Source organism: Desmodus rotundus, chromosome 8 (assembly GCF_022682495.2).
Source record: "Desmodus rotundus isolate HL8 chromosome 8, HLdesRot8A.1, whole genome shotgun sequence".
In the NCBI taxonomy this organism is placed as follows: Eukaryota; Metazoa; Chordata; class Mammalia; order Chiroptera; family Phyllostomidae; genus Desmodus; species Desmodus rotundus.
Genome location: NC_071394.1, coordinates 121,377,061 through 121,390,409, shown reverse-complemented (window position 1 = coordinate 121,390,409; position 13,349 = coordinate 121,377,061). Strand labels below are relative to the sequence as shown.

Genomic DNA, 13,349 nt, shown 5'->3' with positions numbered 1-13,349 from the left:
TTGGGTGGGAGTCACAAAGTAGGTCTTAACATTAGCATTGGCAGAATTTGTTGAAATGTTATTGTTTTATTTCTCTTATTTAGGAACAGCATCTGAAGATGGTAAGAACAATACATTTTGCTAGTAACACAAATGCCTCTACATTAATATTTTTATTAGTAGGAATTAAATATTGAAAACTAAAATAGGCTAATTTCTTTATAAATCTATGTAATTTGCCAGCCGTGGTAGCTTCTTCATTTTATGTTTGGTCGTGTTAGTTATGTATGTGGAGTTTTTTTTTTTTTAATTCTTCATCCCGGAGTTTTGCCTTGTATCTTGGATCATCTCATGCTAGAAAAACATACTTGCTTAACATGTTTAATAACATCTAGTATAAAGTTAGCACACAGTTCCGTTTGGCTTCCATAGTGACATTAATGCTTTTCTTTTGTGTTTATGTTTTTTAATGTATGCCAATTCATTTATACTTTGGGGAAGCATGCGCCATTGCCTTACTGGAGTTAAACATCATCAGCTTTTAAATGCATTAGTCAGCTTTTAAATGTATCTTTGTTAATTATTTACTGCAGAATTGCATATATGATTTGAATTTGAAAGTACAAAACAACTTTCTTGATACCATATTTCATTTTACTGAGGCAGTTTACTTAAAAATTATTTATTGCTTGAATTTATAGAGAGGGAAAAATTCAATTTATATATTTTTCCTAACTGAAGGCTGTCTTATTAAACCTCTGACTGGATGAATACACATTTTCTTTTTCCTAAGTCTGAAGTGGATGTAACACCTTCTTGTGATACAAAACCAAATAGATTTAACTTGCCTTGTTTTTGTCTCATATTTACTCTGATATATTGTAAATCTTTTCATATTTTATGTTTTTAGTTGTAATTCTCTATAAAAATTGTCTCTGGCACTGTCATTGTAATTTAGAATGGTAGTATCAAAATACTTCATTTCTTTCTTATATTGGGTAAATTCTCCATTTCAAAAATAAGTTGACCTTTCTGTTGTATTTCTCAGTCAGGAGAACATTGTATCCCACTCTAAACAGACTCTAAAAGGGAGAAAGGCCTGAACTGTGGGTTTCTTATGGAACCTTGAAGTTGATAGAGTGCTTCTGGTTTTGCTTTTGTGTTATTCTCAGTTCTTATGCTCTTATATTAATTTTGTAGTTTCTCCTTACTATTCAGGACACTTTTTTTCTGACTGATGCAGCCATATCAGGCTATGCAGTATATTGTGATTGTCCTACAAATTGTACCTTAGCCCTTCTTTATGATTATTTGGTATTGGTTCTGAGTTGATAGTGGTTGAGACTGTTGCTTAAGAACACCAAAGTACCTGTTAGTGATATATTTTTGTTTTTTGCTGATGACAGTTTACTTAAGGACTGTGATAAGCATTATCTCCTTTGGTTCAAGAGCTCTAGAAATAGATGTGTGGGGCTCGATTTTGTGGAGGGGGACGTGTCCGTGGTAGAGGAGAATGGAGTGCAGCTGGGAGGTAGAGAAGGAAACGTAGTGAGAAATGTGCCAACTTTTGTGTGACAGTTACTTCTCAAATCATTTTATAAATTAAATTGTTGGTCGGGTGAAGAAAATGGTAAATGTCCAGATACATGTGTAGTCATTGGCAGTTCAGTACAGGACTAAAAGCTTAAATATTTTACCGTGTAAAAAACATTCTTACAAATCCCTTTAGAAGACATACAGTTTTAGTCAAAAGGATTGTTTGGGTGGTTGTTCCTAAAGATTAGGCTTGTATTTAAAACTATTCACTGGATTTGAAAATAAATTTCATGGGTGCTAAAATTTAGAATTGGAACTGTCAATTAAGAACAAGTGAAATGCCTGTGGTTTAAATCTTAATTATAACTCTTCCAAACGAATCAAAAAAGACTGGAAATCTTTTAGTTTGACTTTACTCTTATCCTTGATGGAAAGTTAGCTTATGGTGTGACATATAAAAGGAGTATGTATTTTTAAATTTTTAAGAGAGTATAATCTGTGAAGTGATGACTGTATTATTACAGACTTTAGCAATACTTGAAAAGCACACCCGATTAGAAAATTGTAGTGAGATTTTTTCCCCCTCATTACTAAATACTATTATAGAAAAATGTCTTTATTCATGTATCAAATTTCATTCTTTAGGTCGGGTGAGAGCAAAGCTTTCAGCACCACTTGCTGGCATGCCAAATGCCAAGACAGATTCTAGAGGAAGAAGTCGAACCAAAATGGTGTCTCAGTCACAGCGTACGTATTGCCTATCAGCTCTCCTGTGTTCGTAGTGTGTTAGGATAAGTGTGTTACTTATATATTACTGTATTAGGAGATTGACCAGTGGATGAAGACAAAGCTGATTTCAAAAAGACAAGCCACATACTGAGTTCTTGTTCTATACTTTAGGTTCATCATCACCTGACAAAAATGAAGGTATTTTTTTTTTCAATGTTTTGGGTCAGTTGTTGTGCATGTTTTGGAATTTTTTTGAGTGGGTGTTGTCTTGTCTTTGGTGTGTTATTAGGGCTGCATCATTGATAACTGCCACTTAGAAAGAAAAACTTCATCTGCTCTATAAACTTTTGCATGGAGGTATTTTAAATAGCACAAATCTCTTAGCATTAAGGTTTTGACAGTATACTCAGAAACTTGCAAATGTGGAAAATTGTGCTTTTTAGAGGCAAAATAATTGCCATATATTAACATCTAATCTGGTTTCATCTAGCTAATACTATTCAAGGACAGATACATCTTCTGTACACCTTGGTATCTTCATACTGTCTCCAGAATCAGATTACAGTTAGCATTTTTGGCTGCTATATATGATTCATAGTGAGGAAACTAATTAAAATTATCAGTTCTGTTATATTCCTTCTTTCATTGGAAGCCGAGTTTCTCCATAAGCCCAATTATTAAAAAGCACAATTTTGAGGCCTAGGTAAAATGAATGATTCATTTCTATATATTCCAGAATACACTTATGGTGTTATTAATTTAAAAGAGTTTGTTCCCATTCCTTTTTTATCAAAAGATATTAATTAGCTTATCTCTAAAAATAGAAATTTTTTTCTAGGAAAGTCATTCTGGGGTTATTATATGAGTGGGAACCCCCCGCAAAATGGAATTATCTTCTGGAGGGTGGGCCCCTTGTAGCACAGGCTTCCCCTGCTAGGTGAGTGTTCTAGGAACCCATCTGTTTCAGTGCATCAGCTGGCGTTGATGTGAGAGACTGTATTTGGCATCACTGAAAAATTTTTTAAGACTTTCAGTGCATTTGCCCATTTCACAATGGGTGATTTACAGGCACACCTGCCCACACCATGCTGACTGGTCAGCAATTTTTTACCAAAAACGGCAGGACCCCTCTACCTCTCCCTCCCTATGCACTCGAACTCTCCACGAGTGACTTTTTTTGTTGTTTCCCCGGATGAAAATCCTCAAAGGGAAATATTTTGCCAATGGAAGGGGTGAAACAAAGAACGGCAGAAGCACTTAAAGGCATCAAAATCAACAGTTCAAAAACTGTTTTGAGCAGTGGAAAAACCATCTCGATAGGTGTATTGCATCAAATGGAGAGTACTTTGAAGATGACTGAAGTTTAAATGTGAGAATAAATACACAATTTTTTATAAATAAATTCTTTTCTTCTGGGTACCCCTCATACATACTGGCAATTTTTGAGAGAAATAGACTTAGCCATCTTCCACTGTTGTTCAGATGATTAATTAGGATATAGAAGCCCTCTTGGACTCTTTTTAAACCTGATTTTGGAATCCTGGAATCAGAAGACAGCCGGGCTTGGAGAAGGCCAGGCTGGTGATTATACAGGTCCTCCCTAGCATATTCTCTTCCCAAAGCCAAAAAGTCCAGGCAGAGTAACAGTGGGAGCATTCAGCAAGAGTCCTAAAAATAAGCAGAAATGCTTAGTAAAATTACAAATTTTACAACTAGAAAAAATGGCAAATGTCCTCTGGGTAAGGGCTCTATTCCCAACCAAATTTGGAATAGATCATATCACATTCTTCCCTGATCTTGTGTATTTTTTAGAATAATTATGTTTAGCCTTGGCTGGTGTGGCTCAGTGGATTGAGTGTTGGCCTATGAACCAAAGGGTCGCTGGTTCGATTCCCAGTCGGGGTGTATGCCTGGTTGCGAACCAAGTACCCAGTGTGGGGTGCATGAGAGGCAACCACACATTGATGTTTCTCTCCCTTTCTTCCTCCCTTCCCCTATCTCTAAAAATAAATAATAAAATCTTTTTTAAAAAAAGAACAATTGTTTTTAAGTAACTTAATCTTTAGCAGTATAGCATAGTAGTTTAAAGCCTTGCTACTCTAATTATCTGCCCAGACCAGCGTCAGCATTACCCAGGGACTAGTTAGGAATGCACAGCCTCATACCACCACAGATCTACTGAAGTCGGTCTAAAACAAGGTCACCAAGTGATTTGTCTTACAAAAAGAGTTCGAGAATCATTGATTTAAACTACAGGCCCTAGAGCCATACTGCCCAGATTTGAATCATGGCTCTTCCAGATGTTTTAAAGTTGTATTTTTGTATACTCATCTATAACATGAGGAGGATAATCTCATAGGATTGTCATAGGATTAAATGATGGAGTATATTTCATACACTTAAGGCAGTGCCTGGGCCCAGAATAAGCGCTATATATTTAAAGTGATTAAATTGTTCCTTTTGATATTCATAACCTAACGTCAACTGAATTTTATACTCCTGTTAGGTAGTTCTATGCAGCGTTATTCTCTGGCCTTCAAAAAACAAAGAAATAAATAATGGCGAAGTTAGAAAACTTAAAGACAACTCGTGTCAAAGATTCTTGTGTATTGTTTTCTAATTTATTACTTAAAGGACCTCTCTTTTAGGTATATTATAACTCCTGGTCACTTCAGTAGAATATAGCATAATTTTTTTTTTTACATGTGATTTTTTTACTTCAAAACCCAATCTGCAGTACTTCAAAACCTTTCCTAAAGAGTGAGAATGTAATGATAGGCTTTTAGACCTAAGTAGAGTTTTAATAATGGAAGGCATCTTCACTATAGTTAGGTTTTAAGTCATGTTGGAGAGGTTTTTGTTTGCTTATTTATTTGAATGATTTATATGTTCCATTCCAAATTTTCTTAAAAAAAGATATTATGGCCCCATAGAATTTGATGCAAGTTTCTTTATAATGTATTTACAGAATTATTGTTGTGATATCCATCTTCACTTTGCTGTTGAGTAATTCATTAGGGTTTGCATGGTCGTTCCATATTTTTTTGTCACCATTCAGGGAAAAAAAACCTCTTGGATCAAACCAGGTGTGTTCTTGATGGTTAACCGAAATAAATAAAAATAGACTAAGTGGAGAGACTTCCAGATTTATATTTATGTAAGGACTGTGTCTTTTTGCTGTCGGTGTTGGTAGTGACTGGTTGTGTACAAATGATTGTACAGCCTGTCAGAAACTTTGTCTTCCCGCCCCCACCCACCCTCTGCCATTTGTTTTTTCCTGTGTGTCTTAAGAAAGATAAAATGTGTAGCTTTTTCATGTAACTTTTCTTCAGCTATAAGATGTTACAGTTCTTCCTTACCTGTAGTTTAAAATTAAATGTTTAAATAATGAAAACTTAAACATTTAATTACTTAGATTTTAGGCTGTCAGAAGAAAAGCTGAAGAATTTGCATTTATTTTTGTAACTTCATTTCATCTGCTTTGTACATGAGTATCTGATTTTCGTTTACCAATTGTAAAAACTACTGAATGTATTGCTTTTATTACAGACATCTATGGTTTTGAGATTTTTTTTTAGTTCTTTTTTTCTTTTTGCTTTAGGGTTTTTTATTTTCTAAGAACTGACTAAAGCTTTCTTATTTCCATCTGCCATCCATTTTAAATCTGCTCCTCCCCTCTACACGGATGATAACCCTTACCCTAATTCTGCCTTTACACTTGTCAGGATCACAATCTGCTAATACCATTGGTGGTAAGAATCTGTAGACTCTCTGTGTGCATCTGTTGTTTGATCACCCTCCATTATCAAGAATGGGTTCTATTCAGCAGAAATTCGTACCATACAATAGTGCATCATATTGCAGCCATATTACCAATTATGAGTTTTCCTTGGCCTCTTTTGTTAACCAAAACCCTGGATTTTAAAAATTACCCAAGTTGATCTTATAGGTGTAAACATTCAGAAGCAAAGGGACTTTAGTAATGCCTTGAAAATATCTCATAAAAAATATAAAATGGTAGTTTGAAAATTTTAGGCAGCACAAGAGAAATTAGGCATCCATTTTTAAGTTCTGTAGATTAGAGTGTTTTCTAGTAGCATGCTGTTTCCTAGGTACATCATGCTCTTTTTCACCAACTCTGTGGTTTCCTTAAAAGAAATAATTAGCCTTGGTAGTTCTTGCTGGGGAGAGAGCCTTGATATTTTCTTCTAAGTGTATAACTTCAAATGAGTCATAGGCAGTTATTACACTGTCGGTAGTGAGCTTATATTATTTTGATAAATTCAGTAAATCCAGAATAGGTAGAGTAGTTACTCTCTTATACTGCATGTTTCCTGTCTGCTGAATAGACCCAAACTTCAAGGAATTCTCTAGTCTCCTACCAAGACCTCCACTCCCCAAACTTATATTAGTTTTAACTGAATACCATATTGTACATTCAATTCATTATTCACACTTTTTATATTGTTGCAAGTGTTCCCATTAAATATTCCATCAGCTTATCTTGCATTGTGAGTTTGTGGCATGTTGGGTGTTTGGATGTTTTGGTGTGTATGTTTAGTTTAGACACTGCATGGAGAAAGAGGTGCCTTGTGAGTATCCTTAAGGTTATAACATAAAGAAACCTGATTTAAAGATTCTTCACCTGAAACGTCATATGAACCATCATTTTAAAATAGACTTGAATGATTTCCCTACAACAGTTTAGAATTTCTTCTACTCAAATAGTAAGTTAATTTCATTAGAAACACTGCTTTGTTTTACAGTATTGCTATAATCAGTAGAAGTTAAGTTTCATTTTGTGTGCTGGTAAAGTTTAGGAATTAAGCATGAATTTGAATTGTATTTAGTAAGACAACGCCAGGAACACTATAGTAAGAGTCACAGATCAGCAGCCCGTGGAACATATCCCAGCCTATCTCCTTTCATGCAGTCTTTGGTCCATACAGCATGACAAAAATCCGGAAATTGTAAAGCTTTCATTTTTTAAAAAGTTCCCAAACCTGGCCAGTGTTACCACAAGACAGAGCTGGCTGGAACTTAAAAGTCACCACTCCCTGCTGTATACTCACTACTGTGCCCTCATTGACATCCCCTGCTTGTCTCAGTCGGCATTTGATCTTTAATCTTTGCTCTGGAAATGAAGTGTGATTGGGTAAGATTACACAAGGTGAGCGGTTACTGCCCTGTTGGTTAGAAGAAGTAACGCCAGCAGAGGGGAAAACTTGCCTTTGTGAAGATTCGAATGCTGGTTTAACTTTTCTGCAGTACAGCCTACCGTTCAGGATCTACACTTAGATTACAGCTTGTAGTTATCCAGTCCATTTCCCCATCCTGTGCAGACACAAACTGTTTTGACAAGAAGCTCATCCCCTTAAAAGTTAACCCACGCAATTCTAGTTTTAAGCCATGTTTCTTAATTTTTTTAACCCTTGCCCTAATCTCTGAGATTTTGTTCAGCTCCTTCGCTATCTCCCCTACTATGTATGCTCTTCTTTTCAATACTGAATTTCACTAGTTTCGAAAGGGGCAGACTTCTTTGACATTTGCCTGTTAGTCCTCTTCTGTCCTCATTACTTCTGCGTCTGCATTTCAAACTCTGGCCATGCAAGATCCCTTTGCTGTTTGAGGGCAAATACCAAAAAGCAAGTATCTTTTTCAGCTGGCCAATTTTTTTAACGTTTAAAATTTAATTTTGTAAAAATTTAAAAAAATAACTTGGTTAGACCCACCCAGAGGCATTCTCAGTAAGCAAACTTAAAGCAAATTCATTATACTTTTAACAAAAATAATAGCAGTGATAGACTTAATAATTTTTTCCTTTTAAATATATGGCTTTAGCTCTATTAAATGTATTGTCAGAAGGTTATGTTTTTGGAAATCTTTTATCCTGTTTGTATTCTGAAAATGATAATAGCGTTGTCCTTATTAAACATAGTATCTTGTACCCCCCAGAACTGAAAATATGTTTCACATGTTTTACCAGTTTTAATATTTGTAGTATTTCCTTTATCCCCCAGGTTGTGATTATATATACATTATTTCATTCCATTTCCTCTGAACCTAGAACTTGCTATACTTGCACAGTTTTCTCAGGTGTATTTCTTGAAAATTTTTATCCTTTCAACAATTTCTCTAGGAATTCACATCTTAACGTTTGTATGTGTGTTTGGTGTTCAGCTGGCAGCCGGTCTGGATCTCCAGGAAGAGTTCTGACCACAACAGCCCTCTCCACTGTGAGCTCTGGTGTTCAGAGAGTCCTGGTCAACTCAGCCTCGGCACAGAAGAGAAGCAAGATACCCCGGAGCCAGGGCTGTAGCAGAGAGGCCAGTCCATCTAGGCTCTCAGTGGGTAAGACTTTCTACGTGGGACTTGGGACCTTGTATTTCTTTTGTGTTTCAGGTTTTGATAGCATTGAAGACTTTGATTAAGCACTTACAAGTTAGAGAAAAACAGCTTAAAATTCATGGAAATCGAAATAAAGGTTATAAATTGAATTAGCTTATCTTAAAAGTATAATTCATTTTTATTTTAAATCTTTTATTTGCAGCCTTTTTATTTTAGTAAACTATTCTTTTACCCTTCCAATATGACACAAACTCATAAACTGTATTCAAGAAATTTAACCATAATCCTGGTAATTTTTTATTTCTGGGGAGAGTCATTTCTTCCCAACCTTAGAAAAACTTAAGTTATTGATCAGTTTTTAAGAAAGAAAAATAAAAGCCAAAATCTCAAAAATGCAAATTCTGTCTTCGGTTTTCTCCCTCTTTTAATGCTGCTGATGCTTTGTGCCAGCCCGGAGTAGTCGTATTCCTCGACCAAGTGTGAGTCAAGGGTGCAGCAGAGAAGCCAGTCGGGAGAGCAGCCGGGATACGAGTCCTGTTCGCTCTTTTCAGCCCCTCGGTAAGTATTTGGGCAGGTGTGAGGTACACTGAGTTCCCTTGTGTTACCACCACCTGCTAACCCCAAAGTACCCTGGGTTTGGCTTTTTTCATTGACAGTCTCTGCCTCTTTCTTTTCTGCTGTTTTGAGGAAAGAATCAGAAGGAAATTTTATTTTTGGGACATTCCTTTGACATTCATTTACCTTAAATGAGCAAGTTAGATATTGTATAAACCAACTGTCTTTATAGTCAAGTGAGTATCACACAAATTTAAACTCAGAATATTGAAGTCAATATTTTTCTTAACAAATAAAGCTATAAAAATTAAATATAACATTTAGATGTTTACTCTCAAGTGACAGATGAACTGTTTGATAAATACTTTTTTCCTTTTCAGCAGAAATACTAACATTTTATCTTAGACATTTAACTTAGAAAACTATAAAAAGTGCTACAGAATAATATATGAACTACTTATTAAAAATGGGAAGCATTAACATTTTTATAGTATTTTACAGTTTGTCATTTCCCATGTATTTTATAGATAGCTCATGTCATGTCACTGCTGTGAAACCTGTCTGTCCTTGATTATAGAGATTGCATTATAACCTTGATTATAATACTAAGTTATAAAAGTATTAAATTATTTTTTTAAGCCTTTAGTACAGGGGTGTCAAACTCATTTTCGCCAGGGGCCACATCAGCCTTGCTGTTGCCTCCAAGGGGCCGAATGTAATTTGAGGACTGTATAAATGTAACTACTCCTTAACACTTAAGCGAGAGTTTGGCACCGCCGCCAGGTAGAAACAAGGTGCCAGGCCAGATAAAACAAGGTGGAGGGTGGGATTCGGCCTGCGGGCCTTGTGTTTGCCATCTGCACTTTAGTATTTCAGAATAATTGAAGAAGCAGAATTTTTTACATTGAAAATCTTTAGAATTTCTGCATGGCCCTTTAACATTCTAACTAGTACTTTGTTTATGTGCATATACATACAGAAAGTTTAGGTTTTTAATTTTCTAAAATTTAGGTAACTGTAATACTTCAGTTGCCCTTCAGACTTTGTGACACTTAACTAGCACGTAGTTCTCTTCACTGCCTTTGGGGATTATTATTTTCTTCAGTAGACATGTTAGTATAGAATTTCTAGAGATTGATTTCTTGTTCACTGGAACATTTGGCTCAAATATACCACTAGACTGTCCTGCACTGACCCACAAAATCCCAGTGAGCTGGGGACACACATAGGGATAGCCTCAGCCCGTGCTGTTTAGCCATGTGTCCCAGGTGCCAAAGAGTTTGCCTTTCTGTACTTTGCCAGAGGTATTTTTAATTCATATATAACTAGTCTGTGGAGTGTCTTTGGTTATGCACATGTGTGCACACATACATTAAGAAATGAACTGAATTACGCATTTGTATAAAATAAGTGTGCCACCTTCAAGAATTGAAGTACAGAGGGTATGTGGTTGTTTAAGAGCATATGTTCTAGGGCAGATGGCCTGGGTGTGTACCCCAGCTCTGTTACTTTCCTGTGCCTGGAAAAGTAGGATAATAAAAGCATATAAAATCTGTAAAAGTAGGATGGTAAAAGCATGTACGTCTTAGGATTGTTTTGAAAATGATATAAATGAGAGAATATATGAAAAAATCCGTCAGAGCAGGGCTTGGCCTACATCACTGCCACCACTGCTGCTGCTGCCCCTCCACCTCTTCCCCCCAAAGCCCTAATTGCTCACCTAGAAGTAGTTTTCTTATACTTTAGTGGATAGAATCTCAGATTTTTTAATGGTCTTAACGCCTGTATTTGTGTAATGACAATGCTGCAGAATTACTAGAAAACGTGAGACATCAAGAAGAAACCAAAATGTGTTTCTGTACCTTTTAAGTCTATACAGTAGTCAGAGATTAGAGGAGATTTATAACCAACAATTAATTTAAAAAATAAACATTTTTAATGTATCTTTTTAAGAGCCATTAATTTTCTAGATTCATCTCAGAGCTTCCATTTGACAATTTAAATCACTTAAATTTTGTTATTAAAGGAAGCCGTTTTCCTGACTCTAATGAAACGTCCTATTTGAGTTAAGGATGATTAACTGTAGCTTTAGAAGAATTGATTTTATAGCCCTTTTATTTACACATGGATACTGCCTAGTAAAGGTAGCAGATTGGCCCTATGTGTTACATAGGGATTAAGAGCAACCTTCCCAGAGGTTAGTGTATCCTCCCTACTGCCTTTTGCCTGTATTCTGCTGTCCTGATTTGGTTCACTTGGTGAATTCTTTGGTTGCCTCTGACTTGAATATTGCATTTAGCAGGGGAATTCCATAGCTTGCCCTTTATTCAGTGGTAGCAGAAGGCCAATGGGGGGGGGCCCAAAACATTAGAAATAAATCAGACCCGAGCAAAGCTGAACTTCTCTGGAACTTGCACCCCTGGTTTCCACTGATTTCCAGAACCGAGATCAGAAGGAAAAGACTTACATTATGACAGGCACATGAGTGGTGCCTCCTAACCTGTTACCTTCAGCCACAGATAACTACTGATTCCTTAAAGCTTTACAGAGATTTTCAGCCATTAGGTATTGCCATATTGGTTCAACAACTTCTCACAATTTTAGAAAGTATTTTTATTGGGTAACATTAAAATTATTATATTAGCATGTTTTTCTAACAATATCAGTCATCTTCCAGGGTCTGATAAAACATTTTGTACAGTATTATTTCTGTTTAATCCTTTTTCTCAATCTTTTGGTCATTTTTCTTGTTCATTAAGGTTCTGACACAAAAGAGTGATTCATGTAATAAACTATTTTAACAGCTCTAATTAATATATCTGAAGAAGAATAACTTTTAGAGTAAGAGTAATATATTTTGTTAGCTATTAAAATGAATTTTTCCTGGCTTATTTATTTCTGTAAGTAAGAAAAAGATTGACTTTATGGTGATCTTATGGATTTTAAATCTAAAATTTTAAGTATGGTAAGTTTAGATTTAGAGAAACATATCACAAATGTACGTCTCACATTTCCATGTTTTTAAAATTATATTAGTAATATTTCTTTGATGTTCAAATGTGCTTTGATAATTTAAATAATCTTCTACTGAATGTAGAACTTATATTCTATGTACTATGTGGAAAATGTTAACATAAATGAGGTATGTTACTGTTTGAACAGTGTGAAGATTGTAAGTGTAAGATATTTAAGAGCAAAGGCCTTGAAAGAGTAAGATGCTGAGGCATATCACTTACCAGTAGTGTGGCTTTAATCAGTTAATTAACCTCTCTCTATACTTTAGTTTACCTGTTTATAAAATGGATTAGTAATAACTATTTCATTGGGTTTATGATTGAAGGAGATAAGATTATTATTGATTACTAGTTACCATAGTGGTTTTTTTTTAACCACAGTATTCATTTTTTGTTTCACACTTGTATTTTTGACATTTCCTTCCATTTGAATACTTAATTTTTTGTCTCCTGTGGGCTTGTCTGTCCCCGTAGGTGTAAGATCTGTTGTGTGTCAAGGGTGATGTTGCAGTGCTAGTGTTCAGTTGCCCTGGTTGGCACCGTTCTGACCCTTAGCTATCGGAAGTAACACCAGCGCTAACACCTCTCCTTGCCTGACTGTAGTGCTGCCACTATTCCTTGTTTCTGTGGTAATAGATGAGGTTTGTATGGTCCTGTTATTCCAGCCTCCAGACACCACTCCAGATCTACTGGTGCCCTCTACGCCCCCGATGTGTATGGGGCCTCAGGTGAAGGATGAGTACATTTTCACTGTCATCTGTGCATTCATCTCAGACTTTTGTCCTTTTCAGTTTCCATTGAATAATATTCATGTTTTAAAATTGATTTGTTTTTTTAATTTAAATTTAATTTGTTAGAGAGTAAATCATTTGCAGTAATTTTATTTTCCCCCAAGCACCTTTTTTTCTTTCACCAACCTTATTTGAACCTTTTTTCCACTAGCAGATGGACATTTTTTTTTGTATAACCTAAGTTACGTCATTTTAAAATATAGAATTGTTTTATGTTCTCAGTTACGTACCTCATCTTTGTACATTAAAAAAAAAAAAAAAACCAAAATGGTGGATGAAGTGTTTTAATTGTACATGATGGTATAGAAAGTAGTTGAGGGGGAGAACCCACCGGTTTGGCTTCACATACCTTAGCATGTTGGGCACTTAATAGGTGCTTAACAAATATCAAATGATA

The 13,349-nt window shown here is 35.5% G+C and overlaps 1 protein-coding gene across 50 annotated transcripts in view; it reads left to right on the top strand.

Moving 5' to 3' along the window:
* The window catches only part of CLASP2 (cytoplasmic linker associated protein 2), a 146,813-nt gene that overhangs the window by 87,737 nt on the left and 45,727 nt on the right, over positions 1-13,349 (top strand). For 14 of the 50 annotated variants that reach the window (XM_053929954.2, XM_053929949.2, XM_053929948.2 and 11 more), the window contains 5 exons: positions 84-101; positions 2,161-2,262; positions 8,425-8,595; positions 9,043-9,150; positions 12,827-12,889. In XM_053929954.2, the coding sequence (XP_053785929.1) occupies positions 84-101; positions 2,161-2,262; positions 8,425-8,595; positions 9,043-9,150; positions 12,827-12,889 (462 nt within the window). Of the gene's footprint in view, positions 1-83; positions 102-2,160; positions 2,263-2,415; positions 2,443-8,424; positions 8,596-9,042; positions 9,151-12,826; positions 12,890-13,349 lie in introns of all 50 variants that reach the window. The other 36 variants (XM_053929943.2, XM_053929936.2, XM_053929947.2 and 33 more) reach the window with 6 other exon arrangements.